Raw genomic sequence first — 20054 nt, forward strand, 5'->3', positions numbered from 1 at the left:
AGTCCCACCAACAGTGTAAAAGCGTTCCTATTTCTCCACATCCTCTAGGACATGTTGTTTCCTGACTTTTTAGTGATTGCCATTCTAACTGGCGTGAGATGCTATCTCACTGTGGTTTTGATTTACATTTCTCTGATGACCAGTGATGATGAGCATTTTTTCATATGTCTATTGGCTGCATAAATGTCTTCTTTTGAGAAGTGTGTGTGCATATCCTTTGCCCACTTTTCGATGGGGCTGTTTGTTTTTTTCTTGTAAATTTGTTTAAGTTCTTTGTAGATTCTGGATATTAGCCCTTTGTCAGATGGTTAGATTGCAAAGATTTCCTCCCATTCTGTAGGTTGCCTGTTCACTCTGATGGTAGTTTATTTTGCTGTGCAGGAGCTCTTTCGTTTAATTAGATCCCATTTGTCTATTTTGGCTTTTGTTACCATTGCTTTTGGTGTTTTAGTCATGAAGTCCTTGCACATGTCTATGTCCTGAATGGTATTGCCTAGGTTTTCTTCTACGGTTTTTATGGTTTTAGGTCTAACATTTAAGTCTTTAATCCATCTTGAATTAATTTTTGTATAAGGTGTAAGGAAGGGATCCAGTTTCAGCTTTTTACACATGACTAGCCAGTTTTCCCAGCACCGTTCATTAAATAGGGAATCCTTTCCCCATTTCTTGTTTTTGTCAGGTTTGTCAAAGATCAGATGGTTGTAGATGTGTGGTGTTATTTCTGGGGCCTCTGTTCTGTTCCATTGGTCTATATCTCTGTTTGGGTACGAGTACCATGCTGTTTTGGTTACCATAGCCTTGTAGTATAGTTTGAAGTCAGGTAGCATGATGCCTCCAGCTTTGTTCTTTTGGCTTAGGATTGTCTTTGCAATTTGGTCTCTTTTTTGGTTCCATGTGAACTTTAAAGTAGTTTTTTCCAATTCTGTGAAGAAAGTCATTGGTAGCTGGATGGCGATGACATAGAATCTATAAATTGCCTTGAGCAGTATGGCCATTTTGACAATATTGATTCTTCATATCCAGTGAGCATGGAATGTTCTTCCATTTGTTTGTGCCCTCTTTTATTTCATTGAGCAGTGGTTTGTAGTTCTCCTTGGAGAGGTCCTTCACATCCCTTGCAAGTTGGATTCCTAGGTATTTTATTCTCTTTGCAGCAGTTGTGAATGGGAGTTCATTCATGATTTGGCTCTCTGTTTGTCTGTTATTGGTGTATAAGAATGGTTGTGATTTTTGCACATTGATTTTGTATCCTGAGACTTTTCTGAAGTTGCTTATCAGCTTAAGGAGATTTGGGGCTAAGACGATGGGTTTTCTAAATATCCAATCATGTCATCTGCAAACAGGGACAATTTGACTTCCTCTTTTCCTAATTGAATACCCTGTATTTCTTTCTCTTGCCTGATTGCCCTGGCCAGAACTTCCAACATTATGTTGAATAGGAGTGGTGAGAGAGGGCATCCCTGTCTTGTGCCAGTTTTCAAAGGGAATGCTTCCAGTTTTTGCCCATTCAGTATGATATTGGCTGTGGGTTTGTCATAAATCGCTCTTATTATTTTGAGATACATCCCATCAATACCTAGTTTATTGAGAGTTTTTAGCATGAAGGGCTGTTGAATTTTGTTGAAGGCCTTTTCTGCATCTATTGAGATAATCATTTGGTTTTTGTCTTTGGTTCTGTTTATATGCTGGATTATGTTTATTGATTTGCATATGTTGAACCAGTCTTGCATCCCAGGTATGAAGCCCACTTGATCATGGTGGATAAGCTTTTTGATGTGCTGCTGGATTCGGTTTGCCAGTATTTTATTGAGGATTTTTGCATTGATGTTCATCAGGGATATTGGCCTGAAATTCTCTTTTGTTGTTGTGTTTCTGCCAGGCTTTGGTATCAGGATGATGCTGGCCTCATAAAATGAGTTAGGGAGGATTCCCTCTTTTTCTATTGATTGGAATAGTTTCAGAAGGAATGGTACCCCTCCTCTTTGTACCTCTGGTAGAATTCGGCTGTGAATCCGTCTGGTCCTGGACTTTTTCTGGTTGGTAGGCTATTAATTATTGCCTCAATTTCAGAGCCTGTTATTGGTCTATTCAGAGATTCAATTTCTTCCTGGTTTTGTCTTGGGAGGGTGTATGTGTCCAGGAATCTATCCATTTCTTCTTCTAGATTTTCTAGTTTATTTGCTTAGAGGTGTTTATAGTATTCTCTGATGGTAGTTTGTATTTCTGTGGGCTTGGTGGTGATATTCCCTTTATCATTTTTTATTGCATCTATTTGATTCTTCTCTCTTTTCTTCTTTATTAGTGTTGCTAGCAGTCTATCAATTTTGTTGATCTTTTCAAAAAAACAGCTCCTGGATTCATTGATTTTTTTGAACGGTTTTTTGTGTCTCTATCTCCTTCAGTTCCGCCCTGATCTTAGTTATTTCTTGCCTTCTGCTAGCTTTTGAATTTGCTTGCTCATGCTTCTCTAGTTCTTTTCATTGTGATGTTAGGGTGTCAATTTTAGATCTTTCCTGCTTTCTCTTGTGGGCATTTAGTGCTATAAATTTCCCTCTACACACTGCTTTAAACGTGTCCCAGAGATTCTGGTATGTTGTGTCTTTGTTCTCATTGGTTTCAAAGAACATCTTTATTTCTGCCTTCATTTCGTTATTTACCCAGCAGTCATTCAGGAGCAGGTTGTTCAGTTTCCATGTAGTTGTGCAGTTTTGAGTGAGCTTCTTAATCCTGAGTTGTAATTTGATTGCACTGTTTTCTGAGAGACAGTTTGTTGTGATTTCTGTTCTTTTAAATTTCCTGAGGAGTGCTTTACTTCCAACTATGTGGTCAATTTTGGAATAAGTGCAATGTGGTGCTGAGAAGAATTTGGGGTGAAGAGTTCTGTAGATGTCTATTAGGTCTACTTGGTTCAGAGCTGTGTTCAAGTCCTGGATATCCTTGTTAACCTTCTGTCTCATTGATCTGTATAATGTTGACAGTGGAGTGTTAAAGTCTCCCATTATTATTGTGTGGGAGTCTAAGTCTCTTTGTAGGTCTCTAAGGACTTGCTTTATGAATCTGGGTGCTCCTGTATTGGGTGCATATATATTTAGGATAGTTAGCTCCTCTTGTTGAATTGATCCCTTTACCATTATGTAATGGCCTTCTTTGTCTCCTTTGCTCTTTGTTGGTTTAAAGTCTGTTTTATCAGAGACTAGGATTGTAACCCCTGCTCTTTTTTTGCTTTCCGTTTGCTTGATAGATCTTCCTCCATCCCTTTATTTTGAGCCATTTGTGTCTCTGTACATTAGATGGGTCTCCTGAATACAGCACACTGATGGGTCTTGACTCTTTATCGAATTTGCCAATCTGTGTCTTTTAATTGGGGCATTTAGCCTATTTACATTTAAGGTTAATGTTGTTATGTGTGAATTTGATCCTGTCATTATGATATTAGCGGGTTATTTTGCTTGTTAGTTGATGCAGTGTCTTCCTAGCATTGATGGTCTTTACAATTTGGCATGCTTTTGCAGGGGCTGATACCAGTTATTCCTTTCCATGTTTAGTGCTTCCTTCAGGAGCTCTTGTAAGGCAGGCCTGGTGGTGACAACATCTCTCAGCATTTGCTTGTCTGTAAAGGATTTTATTTCTCCTTCATTTAGGAAGTTTAGTTTGGCTGGATATGAAATTCTAGATTGAAAATTCTTTTCTTTAAGAATGTTGAATATTGGCCCCCACTCTCTTCTGACTTTAGAGTTTCTGCAGAGAGATCTGCTGTTAGTCTGATGGGCTTCCCATTGTGGGTAACCCGACCTTTCTCTCTGGCTGCCCTTAACATTTTTTCCTTCATTTCAACCTTGGTGAATCTGACAATTAAGTGTCTTGGGGTTGCTATTCTTGAGGAGTATCTTTGTGGCGTTCTCTGTATTTCCTGAATTTGAATGTTGGCCTGCCTTGCTAGGTTGGGGAAGTTCTCCTGGATAATATCCTGAAGTGTTTTCCAACTTGGTTTCATTCTCCCTGTCACTTTCAGGTATACCAGTCAAATGTAGATTTGGTCTTTTCACATAGCCCCATATTTCTTGGAGGCTTTGTTCGTTTCTTTTTACTCTTTTTTCTCTAAACTTCTCCTCTCGCTTTCATTATTTGATCTTCAATCACTGATGCCCTTTCTTCCACTTGATGGAATCAGCTACTGAAGCTTGTGCATGCATCACGTAGTTCTCGTGCCATGGTTTTCAGCTCCATCTGGTCATTTAAGGTCTTCTCTACACTGTTTATTCTAGTTAGCCATTCGTCCAATCTTTTTTCAAGGTATTTAGCTTCCTTGTGATGGGTTCGAACATCCTCCTTTAGCTCAGAGAAGTTTGTTATTACCAACCTTCTGAAGCCTACTTCTGTCAGCTCGTCAAAGTCATTCTCCATCCAGCTTTGTTCCATTGCTGGTGAGGAGCTGCAATCCTTTGGAGGTGAAGAGGCACTCTGGTTTTTAGAATTTTCAGCTTTTCTGCTCTGGTTTCTCCCCATCTTTGTGATTTAATCTACTTTTGGTCTTTGATGTTGGTGACCTACAGATGGAGTTTTGGTGTGGATGTTCTTTTTGTTGATGTTGATGCTATTCCTTTCTGTTTGTTAGTTTTCCTTCTGACAGTCAGGTCCCTCAGCTGCAGGTCTGTTGGAGTTTGCCGGAGGTCCACTCCACTCCAGACTCTGTTTGCCTAGGTATCACTAGTGGAGACTGCAGAACAGCAAATATTGCAGAACAGAAAATATTGCTATCCGATCTTTCCTCTGGAAGCTTTGTCCCAGAGGGGCACCTAGTTGTATGAGGTGTCAGTTGGCCCCTACTGAGAGGTGTCTCCCAGTTAGGCTACATAGGGGTCAGGGACCCACTTGAGGAGGCAGTCTGTCCGTTCTCAGAGCTCAAACACCATCCTGGGAGAACCACTGCTCTCTTCGGAGCTGTCAGACAGGGACGTTTAAGTCTGCAGAAGCTTCTGCTGCCTTTTGTTCAGCTATGCCCTGCCCCCAGAGGTGGAATCTACAGAGGCAATAGGCCTTGCTGAACTGCAGTGGGCTCTGCCCAGTTTAAGCTTCCCTGGCCACTTGTTTACCTACTCAAGCCTCAGCAATGGTGGATCCCCCTCCCCCAGCCAGGCTACTGCCTTACAATTCAATCTCAGACTGCTGTGCTAGCAGTGAGCAAGGCTCCGTGGGCGTGGGACCTGCCAAGCCAGGTGCGAGATATAATCTCCTGGTGTGCCGATTGCTAAGACCATTGGAAAAGCTCAGTATTTAGGCAAGAGTGTCCCAATTTTCCAGGAACAGTCTGTCACGGCTTCCCTTGCCTAGGAAAGGGAAATACCCCCACCCCTTGTGCTTCCCAGGTGAGGCAATGTCCTGCCCTGTTTTGGCTTGCCCTCTGTGGGCTGCACCCACTGTCCAACCAGTCCCAATTAGATGAACCAGGTACCTCAGTTGGAAATGCAGAAATCACTAGTTTTCCGCATTGATTACTCTGGGAGCTGCAGACTGGAGCTGTTTCTATTTGGCCATCTTGGAATGGAATCCCAATTTTTGTATTTTTAGTAGAGATGGGGTTTCACCATGTTGGTCAGGCTGGTTTCAAACTCCTGGTCTCAGGTGATCCACCCACCCCGGCCTCCCAGAGTGCTGGGATTACAAGCATGAACTACCGCACCTGGCTGCATTTTCAACCCAAACAATAAAATACAAAGAATAAAAGTGTCTGTAATTCAGATTCCCATGGCAGCTCCATGACCGTCAGTTTGCAGTCCCATTGGTGAATTAGTTAAGTGACTCAAGTGATTCTGCTTTCTACAGATTCCTCTCCTTCCAGCTTCCAGGACTCTCTTGATTCATTCTGTTTCTCTGTGGAATGAGTGTTCACTTTGAGGACTTCTTTCAGAATCTCTACTTATAATCACAGAAAGGTTTTCCACCTTCATGCAACTGCTCATGGTAAAATCTTGGTTTCTAAAGAATTTACTAATCTCTTTTTGTCTTTTTCTTTTTCTTTTAGAAACAGGGTCTCATTCTATCACCCAAGCTGGAGTGCAGTGGTATGATAAGAGCTCTCTGTAGCCTCAGCCTCCTAAGCTCAAAAGATCCTCCAGTCTCAGCCTCTGGAGTGGCTGGAACTACAGGCATGCACCACTGTACCTGGGTAATTTCTTTATTTTCTATTTTTTTGTAGAGATGAGGTCTCTATATTGCCCGGGCTAGTTTTGAACTCCTGGCCTCAAAGAATCCTCCTGCCTTGGCCTCACGAAGCACTGTGATTATAGGTGGGAGCCATCATGCCCAGCCTAGATGTACTGATCTTGATATGTTCTGCCTTTTCTGACTCCCTTTTATGTTGACAAAAACAGCAAGTAGCATGCCTGTGGTCCCAGCTACTCAGGAGACTGAGGTGAGGGATTGCTTGGGCCTAGAAGTTCTGGGCTATGGTGCGCTATGCGGATCAGGTGGCTGCACTAAGTTCAGCACCAACATGGTGACCTCCCAGGAGCAGAAGACCATCAGGCTGCCTAAGGCCAGGTGAACCACCCTAAGTCACAAATGCAGCAGGTCAAAACTCCCGTGCTAATCAGTGGTGGAATCATGCGTCTGAATAGTCTCTGTACTTCAGCCTGGGCAACACAGCAAGACCCTATCTCAAAAAAAAAAAAAAAAAAAAAAACAGTAACATAGCCACACTTAGCTAAATTCTAAACTATGGTTCATGCTACCTAATCAGTCGTGTCTATTTAATGCAATAATGCCATTGCACACAACAGTCATAAGAGCAGGAAAAGAAAACACTAGAACACACAATGAAAAGGAACAAACCTTTGACCAAACCAGGTGTTGTTTCTTGAGTCATGTAAGTCAAAGGCAGTCCTGTTAAAGGTCATGATTTGCAATGTTCTGGTGTCCATTGAGTGGTTGTCAGGGTAGGGTGCATGTGTCTGATTTTACCCAAATTGTTCAGAAATGGCACTTGCCTGCCATCTCTGAAAGATACAGATGAATCTTAATATAGTCCTTGTACATAGCTTTTCTATGTTTTTTTTTCCAGTAGGACAAGAAATACATGGAAGACTTCATTGTCATGCTGGGTATAGTGACCCAGTGAAGATAAAGGTCCCCTAAGTAAATTGATAGCATGCGTATTTTATCAAAGTTTGCATTTCTTTCGAAGTGTAGCATCTGGCCAGGAAATATAATGTTCCCTCTTCTAGGAAATAGAGTGAAATTGTAATGAATGCAATACTTATCATTGACATGTCTATATCCCTGAAACTCTTGGAGTTCACTTTTCTCATGGGTGAAATCAAGATTGGTGAGTTATCTGTGCATAGCCTTTGATGTAAAGATAACGACACTCTCTAGCCACATTCCCTAGAAAATTTCAGCTGCCCCCTAGTAAGACGTTATGACTGTTACTCTTCAGAATTATGGGATGAAGAGGGCTCCATAAACCATCTCACTGAAATAGAATCAGAACCACCCACTCTTCTAGGAGCTGAAGGGAGCTTTTAAGCAGATCACAGATGACTAAGTGTCCTGGTAATGTCAGAGTTTCTGGGGAAAAAAAAAAAAAAACCCTAATAAAGAACAAAAGTGCTCCCTGCATTTCTGATGCAGGAGATAATTCTTGCTGAAGCAAAGCAAAACAAACAAATTTTTTTGCTTCTCATTCATATAAATTTTGCTTAACAATATTCAGCTCCAAAGAAGATATGACACATGTCATTTTGCAATAAGCAATCTGCTAGGGTGTTTTTAATGAAAAAATATCCAGGGATCTATCAAATGATGGGCAACCGACTCTTTTACCCCAAAACCAAAGTTCATCTGTTCATGGAAAATTTATAAAATGCCAGCTGAGCATCTGACTTCCAGGGTAGACTCTGGAGTCACAACGAATGGAATCAGAATAGCTCCTCTCTCAGCAAAGAGGATCAGTGTCAGTCATGGCTATTAAAAAGTGCAATAAAGTGTTACAGGCAACAAGCTGAATGTATCCTGGGTTGAAACAGACACAGGTTAGAAAGTGAAAGGAATTCTACCTAGGGTGATCAGAGGAGAATCACAGAAAAAGGTCAATGTTTTCCCGTTTTCTAATAAAGTAGTCAGCCTGTCTACAAGAAAATTGAGTGAAGCAGATTTTGTTTAAGATTTGGGTTAAAGTCAGCACTGCCTCCATCTATTTCAGGTTGGGTGGAGAGGGTCATTCTCTTTAACAAGATGTTGTTTTGATACGATCCAGTGTGTTCAATTCTTTTAAATGTCTAGACTCGACATTGAAATTAAGAATGATGCTTCCTCCGGGAGTGGTGGGCCACGCCTGGAATCCCACCACTTTGGGAGTTGAGGCAAGCAGATGGCTTGAGCCCAGGAGTTCGAGACCAGCCTGGCCAACAGGGTGAAACCCCGTCTCTACTAAAAATACAAAAATTAGCTGAGTGTGGTGGCACATGACTGTAATCCCAACTACTCGGGAGGCTGAGACAGGAGAATCACTTGAACCCGGGAGGCAGAGATTGCAGTGAGCCGAGATGACGCCACTGTGCTCCAGCCTGGGCGACAGAGGGAAACTTCATTTCCAAAAAAAAAAAAAAAAAAGGAATGATGGTGCGACCCGGCGCAGTGGCTCACGCCTGTAATCTCAACACCTTGGGAGGTTGAGGCAGTCAGATTGATTGAGCCTGGGAGTTTGAGACCAGACTGGGCAACATAGTGAGACCCTGTCTCTACAAAAAATATTATACAAAAATTAGCCAGGTATGGAGGCACACACCTGTGGTCCCAGTTACTCAGGAGACTGAGGTGGGATGATCACTTCAGCTCAGGGGTTTGAGGCTGCAATGAGCTGTAATTCCGCCACTGTCTTACAGCCTGGGAAACAGCCAAATCCCATCTCAAAAAAACATTTTTTTAATTAAAAATTTAAGACAAAAAGAATGATGCTGCGTTTTTTTTTTTCAAACCATATATCCAAGTAGGTTATTAGGGAGGTAATTGAGGGAGCATTGATCAGGGAAAGAGGAAGAGAGGCAGGGAAAGGCAGGAAGCCAGTAGAGGTTGTACTTATGAAGCAGCTTGCCACCGGGCTATTGAAGCTGAGTCCTGTGCAGAAACACGGAGATTCAATGACAGACCCTCAGAATTATCCAACCCAGGGACAATGAAGATGAGATATTTATCCTAGAATTCCTTTTCATCCTTCTGTCCCAGCACCTTTATTTGGTCTTCCATGTAGGGGCTGAGAGCAGAGTCAATAGGACAATTTTGCCATGTGCTATGATGGCTAGGACCATGGAGCCATAAGCTGCGTGCAGGCAGCATTCGCCATAGATACGTATTTCTGTGTTAACTTGGAGGTTTTCTTGATCATTCTTTATATTTCCTCTCTGGATGACTTGACCAAGAGGGATGAGGGGAAGCAGAAACTAGGCAATCTTGTCCAGCAATAGTTTGAAATAGGCATAGTTTACTCCCAAAAGTAGGAATTGGGGACAAAGATTATATATATATATATTTTTTTTTTGAGATGGAGTTTTGCTCTTGTTGCCCAGGTTGGAGTGCAATGGCGTGATCTCGGCTCACTGCAACCTCCGCCTCCCAGGTTCAAGTGATACTCTTGCCTCAGCCTTCCGAGTAGCTGGGATTATAGGCATGTGCCACCATGCTCGGCTAATTTTGTATTTTTAGTAAAGACGGGGTTTCTCCATGTTGGTCAGGCTGGTCTTGAACTCTCAACCTCAGGTGATCCATCCACCTCCGCCTCCCAAAGTGCTGAGATTACAGGCATGAGCCACTGCGCCCAGCCAAAGATTGGATTTTAAGTGCAGTTTTGGCTGGGTGCGTTTGGCTCACGCCTGTAATCCCAACACTTTTGGGAGGCTGAAGCGGGCAGATCACCTGAGGTCAAGAGTTCAAGACCAGCCCGACCAACATGGTGAAACCCCGTCTCTACTAAATACAAAAAAAATTAGCCAGGCGTAGTGGCACATGCCTGTAATCCCAGATACTCGGGAGGCTGAGGCAGGAGAATCGCTTAAACCTGGGAGGCAGAGATTGCAGTGACCCGAGATTGTGTCATTGCACTCCAGCCTGGGCATCGATGGCAAAACTCTGTCCAAAAAAAAAAAGAGAAAGAGCAGTTTCATGCATTGATCCTAAAGGTTGGGTTTATCTCCAACTTATCTAAACTGTCAGGAATGCTTTAGCGATTTGAATTCCATAGAGAAAAGAAGACAGCTTTGAAAGACTTCATGGGTTTTAAGAGGACACTTAGTCGGGTGCGGGGGCTCACACCTGTCATTCCAGTACTGTGGGAGGCCAAGGTAAGAGGATGGCTTGAAACCAGGAGTTTGAAACCAGTCTGGACCACATAGTGAGACTCTCCCCCTATTTCAAGTAATGATAATAACAATAATAATAATAGAGGGAGCTGATTGTAAGCTGCAAATTTTTTAATAAAGAAAAAGGTCATTGTGGAGTCACATTCCTGAGGAAAGGCATTTGTAAGAAGCTTGTGAGGAGACGCCCTGAGAACCGGGGGTGATGTCCCTTCAGGAAGAAAAGAACAGATCGTCAATGCCGGGACCTTGGAGGTGGTCATAGAGAATTTGGGTTTTATCTGACAGTGAAGGAGAGCTGTCTCATGATTTATGACCAAGGCCCATCCACTCTGGCTCGTGTTCCAATATCAATACACTTGACCAAGTACAGCACACACTGTAAAGTGAGTGTGCAGCTGGGACCAGGAACAGGCATTCTTTCTTGAGAAACCACAGTGTGTCTCTGAAAAAAAGTCCAGTAGGTAGGCTGGGTGCAGTGGCTCACGCCTGTAATCCCAGCACTTTGGAAGGCCCAGCACTTTGAGTCGAGGAGTTCGAGACGAGCCTGGCCAAAATGGCGAAACCCCATCTCTACTAAAAAAAAAAAAAAATTAGGCCGGGCATGGTGGCTCATGCCTGTAATCCCAGCACTTTGGGATTGGGAGGCCCAGGCGGGCAGATCACCTGAGGTCAGGAGTTCGAGACCAGCCTGGCCAACATGGTGAAACCCCGTCTCTACTAAAAATACAAAACGTAGCCAGGCGTGGTGGCGGGCACGTGTAATCCCAGCTACTTGGGAGGCTGAGGCAGGAAAATCGCTTGAACCTGGGAGGTGGAGGTTGCAGTGAGCCAAGATCATGCCACTGCACTCCAGCCTATATGACAAGAACGAAACTCCATCTCAAAAAAAAAAAAAAATCACCCAGGTGGGGTGGCATGCACCTGTGGTCCGGAAGGCTGAGGCAGGAGAATGGCTTGAACTCGGGAGGTGGAGGTTGCAGTGAGCCGAGATCACGCCACTGCACCCCAGCCTGGGCAACAAGAGTGAAATTCCGTCTCAAAAAAATAAATAAATAAAATAAAATAAAATAAAATAAAAATAAATTGCAAGCAGTGACAAGCTGAGGGCTAAGGATGTTACAGGGTAATAGCTTGATAGTTTTGCAAATCTGCCCAAATTTAAAAATTAATTTGTAATTAGCCAGGTGTGGTGGCACATGCCTATAATCCCAGCTACTCGGGAGGCTGAGGCACAAGAATTGCTTGAATTCGGGAGGCAGAGGTTGCAGTGAGCTGAGATCACGCCACTGCACTTCACCCTGGGCAACAGAGCGAGACTGTTTAAAAAAAAAAGGTTGTGGACAGAGCATTCACACCTGCTGAACATTTATTTTGACCAAGAAATGATCTCTCAATGTACAACTGCAAATCAAGGAAGTTCAAATTATCAGAGGACATGTCAGAAATTCTCCCTAAATAAAATGTGTGAAAAAGTGTATTTCAAAATGTGGTCCGTCTCACCTACAGTGTCCTCCCCTGGCACTTCATATGCAGCTCATTATGAATGCTGGGAGCTTTCTCATGATGTCAGGCTAGTTTCTGGGCATAGTTTCCAGGAGACCAATTTCCTGCAACTGCCTCACCCATGCCAGAACTTGCTAACAGAACTTGCTAATTTGCAGCCTGTTCACTTCTTCTTGTTTCACATCTGCTAATTGTGGGGTAGCGACCTCACCCAGTCTTTCTCAGCAATAATAATTAAGAAAATAATTTCCTTGCCAGACAAGTTAGACAAGCAGGATGAACTTCAGAGACACAGGTTCTTTAAAACATTCCTAGATGACCTCAGCGTGCAATAACAATAGTTCTGAAATATTTTTAGCGTGTGATAGGTGAAAACGGATTGCAGGCGTGTGCATAGAAAGAGGTAGCTGCAATCAGGGAGATAGGTTTCACACTGTTTTGTTTTGACCTCTTTGAATGTATCTTTTTTTTTTTTTTTTTTTTTTGAGACAGGGTCTCACTGTCACCCATGCTAGAGTGCAGTGGTGTGATCATAGCTCATTGCAGCCTCAATTCCTGGACTCAAGTGATCCTCCTGCCTCGGCCTCCCAACATGTTGTGATTACAGATATGACTGACCGTGCCAGGCTGAATGTATCATGTTTGTAGTAGAATATAATTTGAGCTGTTTCTTTTTCATCAGTGATTTCAAAAACTGTAAAAGAACCTCTGTTGGTAATAGAAGAAAATTACACCCATGCTTAAGATAGGATATTTAGGGCTACACTTAAAGAATCAAAGCTTTTTGGTCAAAGTGGACTAGCAAAGCCAAAATAGGAAGGACATGCAGAAAAAATAAATGAAGTATTGCAAGTGTTTGAATTTGACAAAACATAGGTGAAAGTACTGCACTGCTGAAGACTAAATGAATGCTTAAATACAGTGAGGCATAGACCCTGTCATAGGATACAGGTTATGCAGAGTTATGCATTCGTTTTTTCTTAGCAGAAGCTTGGTGTCATAACAAGTGCAGTTGACAAGGCAGTTTCATTTTACAATGATGCCACTGGAATAGAGAATCTCAGAGGTGACTCAACAATAAGTGATTAAAATAAAATTAGTTAAAAATAATGTGATGAGTGACAATAGAATACAAGATTTTCGGGTTTTTGTTGTTGTTGTTGTTGTTGTTGTTGTTGTTTTGAGACAGCATCTTGCTTGATTGCCCAGGCTGGAGTGCAGTGGTATAATCTCGGCTCACTGCAACCTCTGGCTCCTGAGCTCAAGCAGTCCTCCCACCTCAGCCTCCCAAGTAGCTGTGATTACAGGAGTGCACCACGACACCCAGCTAATTTTTTAATTTTTTGTAGAGACGAGATCTCTCTATGCTGCCCAGGCTGGTCTTGTACTCCTTGGCTCAAGCTATCCTTGGCCTTGGCCTCTCAAAGTGCTAGGATTACAGGAGTGAGCCACCATGTCTGGCCAATTTTTTAACCTCAATCAAGCAATAAAGGAAAGCGTACACCATCTCCAACTCTGCCACTTTTTTCCTGAGAGATAAAAATGAACACACTAATAACTTTGGAAGGCAAAAATCTCTTCTTTGTGATCAGTGCTTAGAGGGAAACATTCATGACCATCTCCTAGGCTGTCCCAACTCCCTGCTCAGTAAAAGTCACAAGGAAGGGTGACATGAGGAAATGGCTTCAAAAGACCACACCTGTTCCATTGGCCTTGAAGTTAGATAATCTATTTCTGCCTTTGCCAAAAATGTAACTCTATCTTTGGACAAGCTCCTTCCTGTCTCTTAGTCTCTGTTGCCACATATGCAAGACGCAAGGAATGCTTTCCCCATCTAACCGGTGTAGGTGCCTGTGTGAAAAGAAATAGAATGTGGAGCAGAGTGGATGCTACACTTTAAAGATCAGTTTCTCTCTCCATCTCCTTGGGAACTGCATCTTCCTTACAGTTAAAACCCTGTAAATGCTATATACATTTTTCTCACTTTTAGGGTTGAAGGGTGTGGAAGTTGCAGTGAGCTGAGATTGTGCCACTGCACTCCAGCCTGGGCCACACAGTGAGACCCTGTCTCAAAAAAAAAAGAAAAAAGAAATATATATATGTTTGCACCTACCATATATACACTATATATAGCCGACATATGCAAAATACATGTGCACCATATGTCTATACACCTCTGCACACTATATATGTACATTTCGCATCTCCTAGATACATAAATCTATACCATATATACATATCATATATACATATACTCACACCATATACATACACATACCACATATATACACACCCTATATTTATATACACACACACACCATAACCATCCATACCATCCATATATACTCATATAGTATATATGGGATGTGCATGTGTATGTGTTTCTGTGTATACATAATATACACTGCATATAAAATACTGGCCCACCATATACGTCTATACATAATACATATACCACATAAATATATATTCCCTCTATAGATACATACCCACCATGTACACATATATCCAACATATATGTACATGACATATGTATACACACATATATACACACACCAATTACACCAGATAGATATATATGCACCATTTATACACCATAAATATACTCCATATATAATACACACCATATACATACACACATTATATATACACACTCCATATATAATATATACTCTGTGTATATTATGAATAATACACAGTTATATGTATAATACTGTATTGGAAGAGGTTTATCTAAGGAACATTACTCAAGAGGCTTCTTCCATAAATACAGTGATTCAACTAATGAGATTCTGCTCACTAACCCGATGCTATAATGGGATAAGACTTTTGGGGGCTTTGGAACGAGGTAACAATATTTTGCATGTGACAAGGGTATAAAGATTTGTGACCAGATATCAGAGTCTGGCACTTGTAGGGGTATGTCTACAAATTACTGATAGGCAGCAATGGATAACTATTTTTGTTAGGCAACCATAAACAACTAATACAATGAGCAGACACACATTTGTAAAATAATAATAATAATGATTATTTTAATAAAAAGAATAATGAAAATATATGGCAGGAATTTAACTGTTATTTCTGGGTGATGGGATTATAGAGTCTTGTGATTTTCTTCTTACTATTTTTTCTGTATCCTTATTTATTTTATTTTATTTTTTGGAGACAAGGTATTGCTCTGTCATCCAAGCTGGAGTGCAATGGCATAATCACGGCTCACTGCATCTTTGACCTCTTGTTCTAAAGTTGGGACTACAGGCACATGCCACCACACTCAACTAATTTTTTATATTTTTTTTGTAGAGATGGGGTTTCGCCATGTTGCCCAGGCTGGCCTTGAATACTGGACTGAAGCAATCCACCTGCCTCAGCCTCCCAAAGTGCTGGGACCACAGACATGAGCCATTGCACCTGGCACTATTTTTCCATATCTTTGCATTTTCCGTTTTTCAAATTTAAACCCTAAAAAGTAGGATGAACAAAGTTTGTCCAGAAATCCTTTTACAAATGTTTACCTCATTTTGTCCACTAGCAACGAGGGGTCAGTTTGAGCTCTTGGTGCTATCAGAGTTCCTACCTCTCACTTACATGCAAACCTGGGCATGTCTCATTGCTTATTAGCCTCCTGTACTCTGATGTGCACAATTCAACATAAATGACCACTAAAGTTTAATTTTGTTCCATAGCATTGCCAGGGTGGCAATGACTGCCTGCTCCTGGCCCATCTGGCCCCTTGATGGAATTCCCCATGGCCAAGGTGAGAGAATAGGAAAGAAGAAACCAGCCAGGCAGACAGTTAGGGTGGGTCCTCAGTTGAATCCTTTCAAACAAAAGAACAGCCTGCAGGAACTGCAGATAAGGGAACTTGCACGGGGGGTTGCCTAAGACATGCCCACAGCTGCACAGATAAGAAAGGGTGCACAGGCAACTTGCCCAGACATGACCACAATGGAAAATTCTGTGCTCTGAGACATGGGCAGTGAGCAGAATAAAACAATATAGAGTAACTCAAGCTAAGGGTCTGTGTATGCTCTAGGAGGATGTTATGAAGTTACCAGGAATTTGCACCATGTGCAAATAAGATGCCCAGCCCTCATAGGTTTCTTATAAAAGCCTCTGCATTCAACTGTGAAACAGAAACCCTGTTCCGGGCCCCCTCTCCGTGGTGGACAGCGTTCTTCTTTTGCTTATTAAACTTTGGCTCCAACCTCAACCTTTGTGTCCATGCTCTTTAATTCTCTTGGTTGTGAGACAAAGAACTCCAGGTGATACCTTACAATGAGAGACTGCTACATTGTGGTGCATTGGCAAGAGAATAACAAAGGGGCTTAGAGCCCAAAGACTTACAGCCAATTTAAATGTCCTAGGACAGATGGGAATGAAGGCGGACAGACATTCATCAACCTTTAAAATTCTTTAAGCAATACAAAAGCCAAAAAGCCAAAGCCAAAAGTGAGGTTACAAAATTAACTTCTCTTTGCCTTCTATGCATCAAGCTACTGTGTTCTTGGTTGCAGTTACAGACTAGTAGCTACTAGCTACACAAAATATAAGCATGGCTAAAACCTTTTACACTAAGGAATTTAGAGACATTTAAAACCTTTTAAGCTAAGGAATTTAGAGAATGTTGTTGTGTCGTAATGCTTTTTACAGACTTTTTAGTAATTTGTCCTAAGTTGGCTGAAAAAAAATTATATACATATAATATATGTATATTATATATAGTGTATACATGTATATATATAATATGTGTGTGTGTGTGTGTGTATACACATAAATCATACCTTGGAGTATTATACCAAGGAGGATTTGTCATGAAGTACCTTTATCCTCTCAGTAATTTTCTTTTAATTCTATGGGGAGCAGGAAATTTGTTATGCTTTGGATGGATGTAAAGGGTAATAACCCAGGAGGCAAAAACTGCTTGTTTTACCTGCTGTTTAGTACCCATCCTTGATTTGAAGGGTCTGAACTAATTCTCTCTCTCAAAATCGGCTGCTACAATCTCACGCTCCCATCTCTTCCATGATAGTCCCTGGGTCTAGAGTGAGGGTGCTTGTATAGTTTTAGCAGCAGGGCATTGGCAATGAAAAATAGTTTTGGCCCAATGGGATGCCAGATGAGAGATATTTACAGGCTTTGTCAAATTATCTCTGATCATCAGAATACCATGATTCCGGTTTTCTCAGAAGCAAAACAACAAGGGATAAATAACATTCATAATTTTGACAATCAAGAGAATTTGTGTGTCACAACAGAAAAAAAAGAACTTTTCTATTAGGGTGCCAACTGAAAGCATCATGAATAAAATTATAACCTGTTTCATCTTTAGAGAATTATTGTAGCCAAGAAATAATTCATGATTCCATCTGCATTTAAAAACGAAGGTCACAGCCAAGCACTGTGGCTCACACCTGTAATTCCAGCACTTTGGGAGGCTGAGGCAGGCAAATCGCTTGAGACCAGGAGTTTGAGACCAGCCTGGGCAACATAGCAAAACCCCATCTCCACTAAAAATACAAAAATTAACAGGGCACGGTGGCATGCACCTGTAGTCCCAGCTACTTGGGAGGCTGAAACAGGAAGATCGCTTTAACCCAGGAGGTAGAAGTTGCAGTGAGATGAGATCGTGCCACTGCACTGCAGCCCGGGAAAGAGGGAAACACCCTGTCTCAAATGAATAAATAAGTAAATAATAAAAGCAAAGGTCAGGGCTGGAATCTAGTAACAGGTGTGTTATAGTTGAAACAACTTTTCTGTCTCTCTAGCCCTCCTTTTCTACTGAAGAAAAATATAGGAAGACCAATACATCTGCAAAGTAAGTTTTAGGCTTATTATACTTGAGTATTTGCATGAAGCACAGCAAGAATTGATTGGTCATATGGGCTCTTCTCAGGCTGGCTTTGCTGGAACTTTACCTAAAAATACATTATGTTAGTCAAAGCCTTGGTCAAATAACCAGTGTCTACAATTGTGTCCTATTTCAAAAGAAAACAGTCCTGCTAAAGTCATGAAAACCACTATAAATTGCCATAAAATAGGAATAGTCAGAAATAATTTCCAAACTGTGGAGAACTCGGGTAGAGAGAAAGGTAAATTTTGCTCACAATAAGATATGCTATCCAATCACTCTAAACTGTAAATATCTCAAAAGAAAAAAAAGTCCTTAAAGCTTCTTTAACCAGAGCAACAGCCTTCCAAACAAGATGTTGTTTGTTTACCTTGGAACTGCAATTCATATGCAAAGAGCTATTTATCGGGCACTGTAAAAACCAGCAGATCCTCACATAATTAGAGTCAGTCTGAAGAGGAAAAAGAGGCTCCCTCCTTGTATATTATCTTTGCATTCCCCAGGTAGCAGGTCCTATATGAACCATTTATGTTTCATCATGGAACTCTTTTGGACATCATTATTTCCATTAGCTTCAGTTAACATCCCATAGCAAGGGTGTAATTGCCTCTGCTGACGAAAAAGGTCAAACTCTATAAACTATTCTAAGAGATTTATTCTGCGCCAAATATGAGTGACTACTGGCCCTCAGGAGATCCCGAGAACATGTGCCCAGGGTTGTTGAGTTAGATTGGCTTTATGCATTTTAGGGAGACATAAGACACCCCTCAACACATGTAAGATGGACATTGGTTCAGCCAAGAAAGGTGACACTCTTCAAAGTGGGGGCTTCTAGGTCATAGATAGATGCATAGATTTTCTCATTGGAAATTGGTTGAAAGAGTTCAGTTATTGTTACAGTAGGTAGCTACTCAGGCATAAGCAGGGCAGGAAAGGCTCTCCGCAACCCCACCAGGAATGTCAGGCGAGCATCAGGCGGTTGATAAACCGTCTCTCTAAAATAATAATTGGTCACAGTCAGCACCAGGGAAAGGCCGTCTCCCAGTAAATAGAAAACACCTGAAACTGGTGGTCAGCAGCTTCCCAATACGATCTCAGCAGGTGAGTGAGTGGGCTCAAGTATGCGCACTAAGAGGCAAAACGGCGGAGTTTAACTGGTCTATAACCTTCTTTTTTTTTTTTTTTTTTTTTTTTTTTTTTGAGACGGAGTCTTGCTCTGTCGCCCAGGCTGGAGTGCAGTGGCCGGATCTCAGCTCACTGCAAGCTCTGCCTCCCGGGTTTACGCCATTCTCCTGCCTCAGCCTCCCGAGTAGTCACAACCTTCTAGGAACACGCGACTGGTAAGGGAAGAACGCCTCAAGTGAGCACGCGTACAACTCCAGTAAACACACTGCGCATGCTCCCCTCCCGAGCGCCGGCAGGCCTCTGTGCATGCGGACAGCCCACACCAAGGGAAGACTCAGGGGAGAAGGGACACAAGACTACAGTCTAAAGGTCAGTGCATAAAACCTCAAGTCTAAACGCCAAACCATGCACTTGATCTCTTAGGTCAGCTACTTGGCCATCTTCCAAGTGTTCTTTCCTTTTTTTTTTTTTTTTTTTTTTGAGACAGAGTTTCACTCTTGTTGCCCAGGCTGGAGTGCAATGGCGTGATCTCGGCTCACTGCAACCTCTGCCTCCTGGGTTCAAGCGATTCTCCTGCCTCAGCCTCCCCAGTAGCTGGGATTACAGGCACCCGCCACCATGTCCAGCAAATTTTTTTGTATTTTTAGTAGAGACAGGGTTTCACCATATTGGACAGGCTGGTCTCGAACTCCTGACCTCAGATGATCCGCCCACCCTGGCCTCCCAAAGTTCTGGGATTACAGGCGTGAGCCACCGTGCCTGGCCTCAATTGTTCTTAAACTTCTCCAGTCTGAGGCAAATGAAGAAAACTGGCATGGGGCCCCTTAATGTTGGGGGACCAGTTGGGGCTCCCTGTGGCCCACTCAACCTTTGATCATGTTGTAAAGACTTTTTGCTTTAATTCCATCAATTTTCCTTTTCTTTGTTTCATTTCTTAATAATTATCTAAACATTCCAGCCTGGCCAACATTGTGAAACCCCGTCTCTACTAAAAATACAAAAAAATTAGCCGGGTATGGTGGCACTCACCTGTAATCCCAGCTACTCGGGAGGTTGAGGCAGAAGAATTGCTCGAACCAGGGAGGCGGAGGTTGCAGCTGAGATCTTGAGATCTTGCCACTGCACATCAGCCTGGGCAACAAGAATGAAACTCCGTCTCCAAAAAAAAATTAATAATAATAATAAAATTATTATCTGAAGATTTCCACCCAATGAGCCCT

General features: G+C 42.1%; 1 protein-coding gene across 5 annotated transcripts in view; it reads right to left on the reverse strand.

Annotated features, from left to right (window-relative positions):
• Positions 1-20054, reverse strand: part of LOC105478263 (arylsulfatase F) — an 84102-nt gene that overhangs the window by 54448 nt on the left and 9600 nt on the right. The window contains exon 1 of one of the 5 annotated variants that reach the window (XM_071088292.1): positions 19864-19984. The exons of 3 other annotated variants lie outside the window; for them this stretch is intronic. In XM_071088292.1, coding sequence (XP_070944393.1) covers positions 19864-19961 — 98 coding nt within the window. In that variant the 5' untranslated portion in view covers positions 19962-19984. Of the gene's footprint in view, positions 1-19863; positions 19985-20054 lie in introns of those variants that run through there. One more of the 5 variants, XM_071088290.1, reaches the window with a different exon arrangement.

Source organism: Macaca nemestrina, chromosome X (assembly GCF_043159975.1).
Source record: "Macaca nemestrina isolate mMacNem1 chromosome X, mMacNem.hap1, whole genome shotgun sequence".
Lineage (NCBI taxonomy): Eukaryota > Metazoa > Chordata > Mammalia > Primates > Cercopithecidae > Macaca > Macaca nemestrina.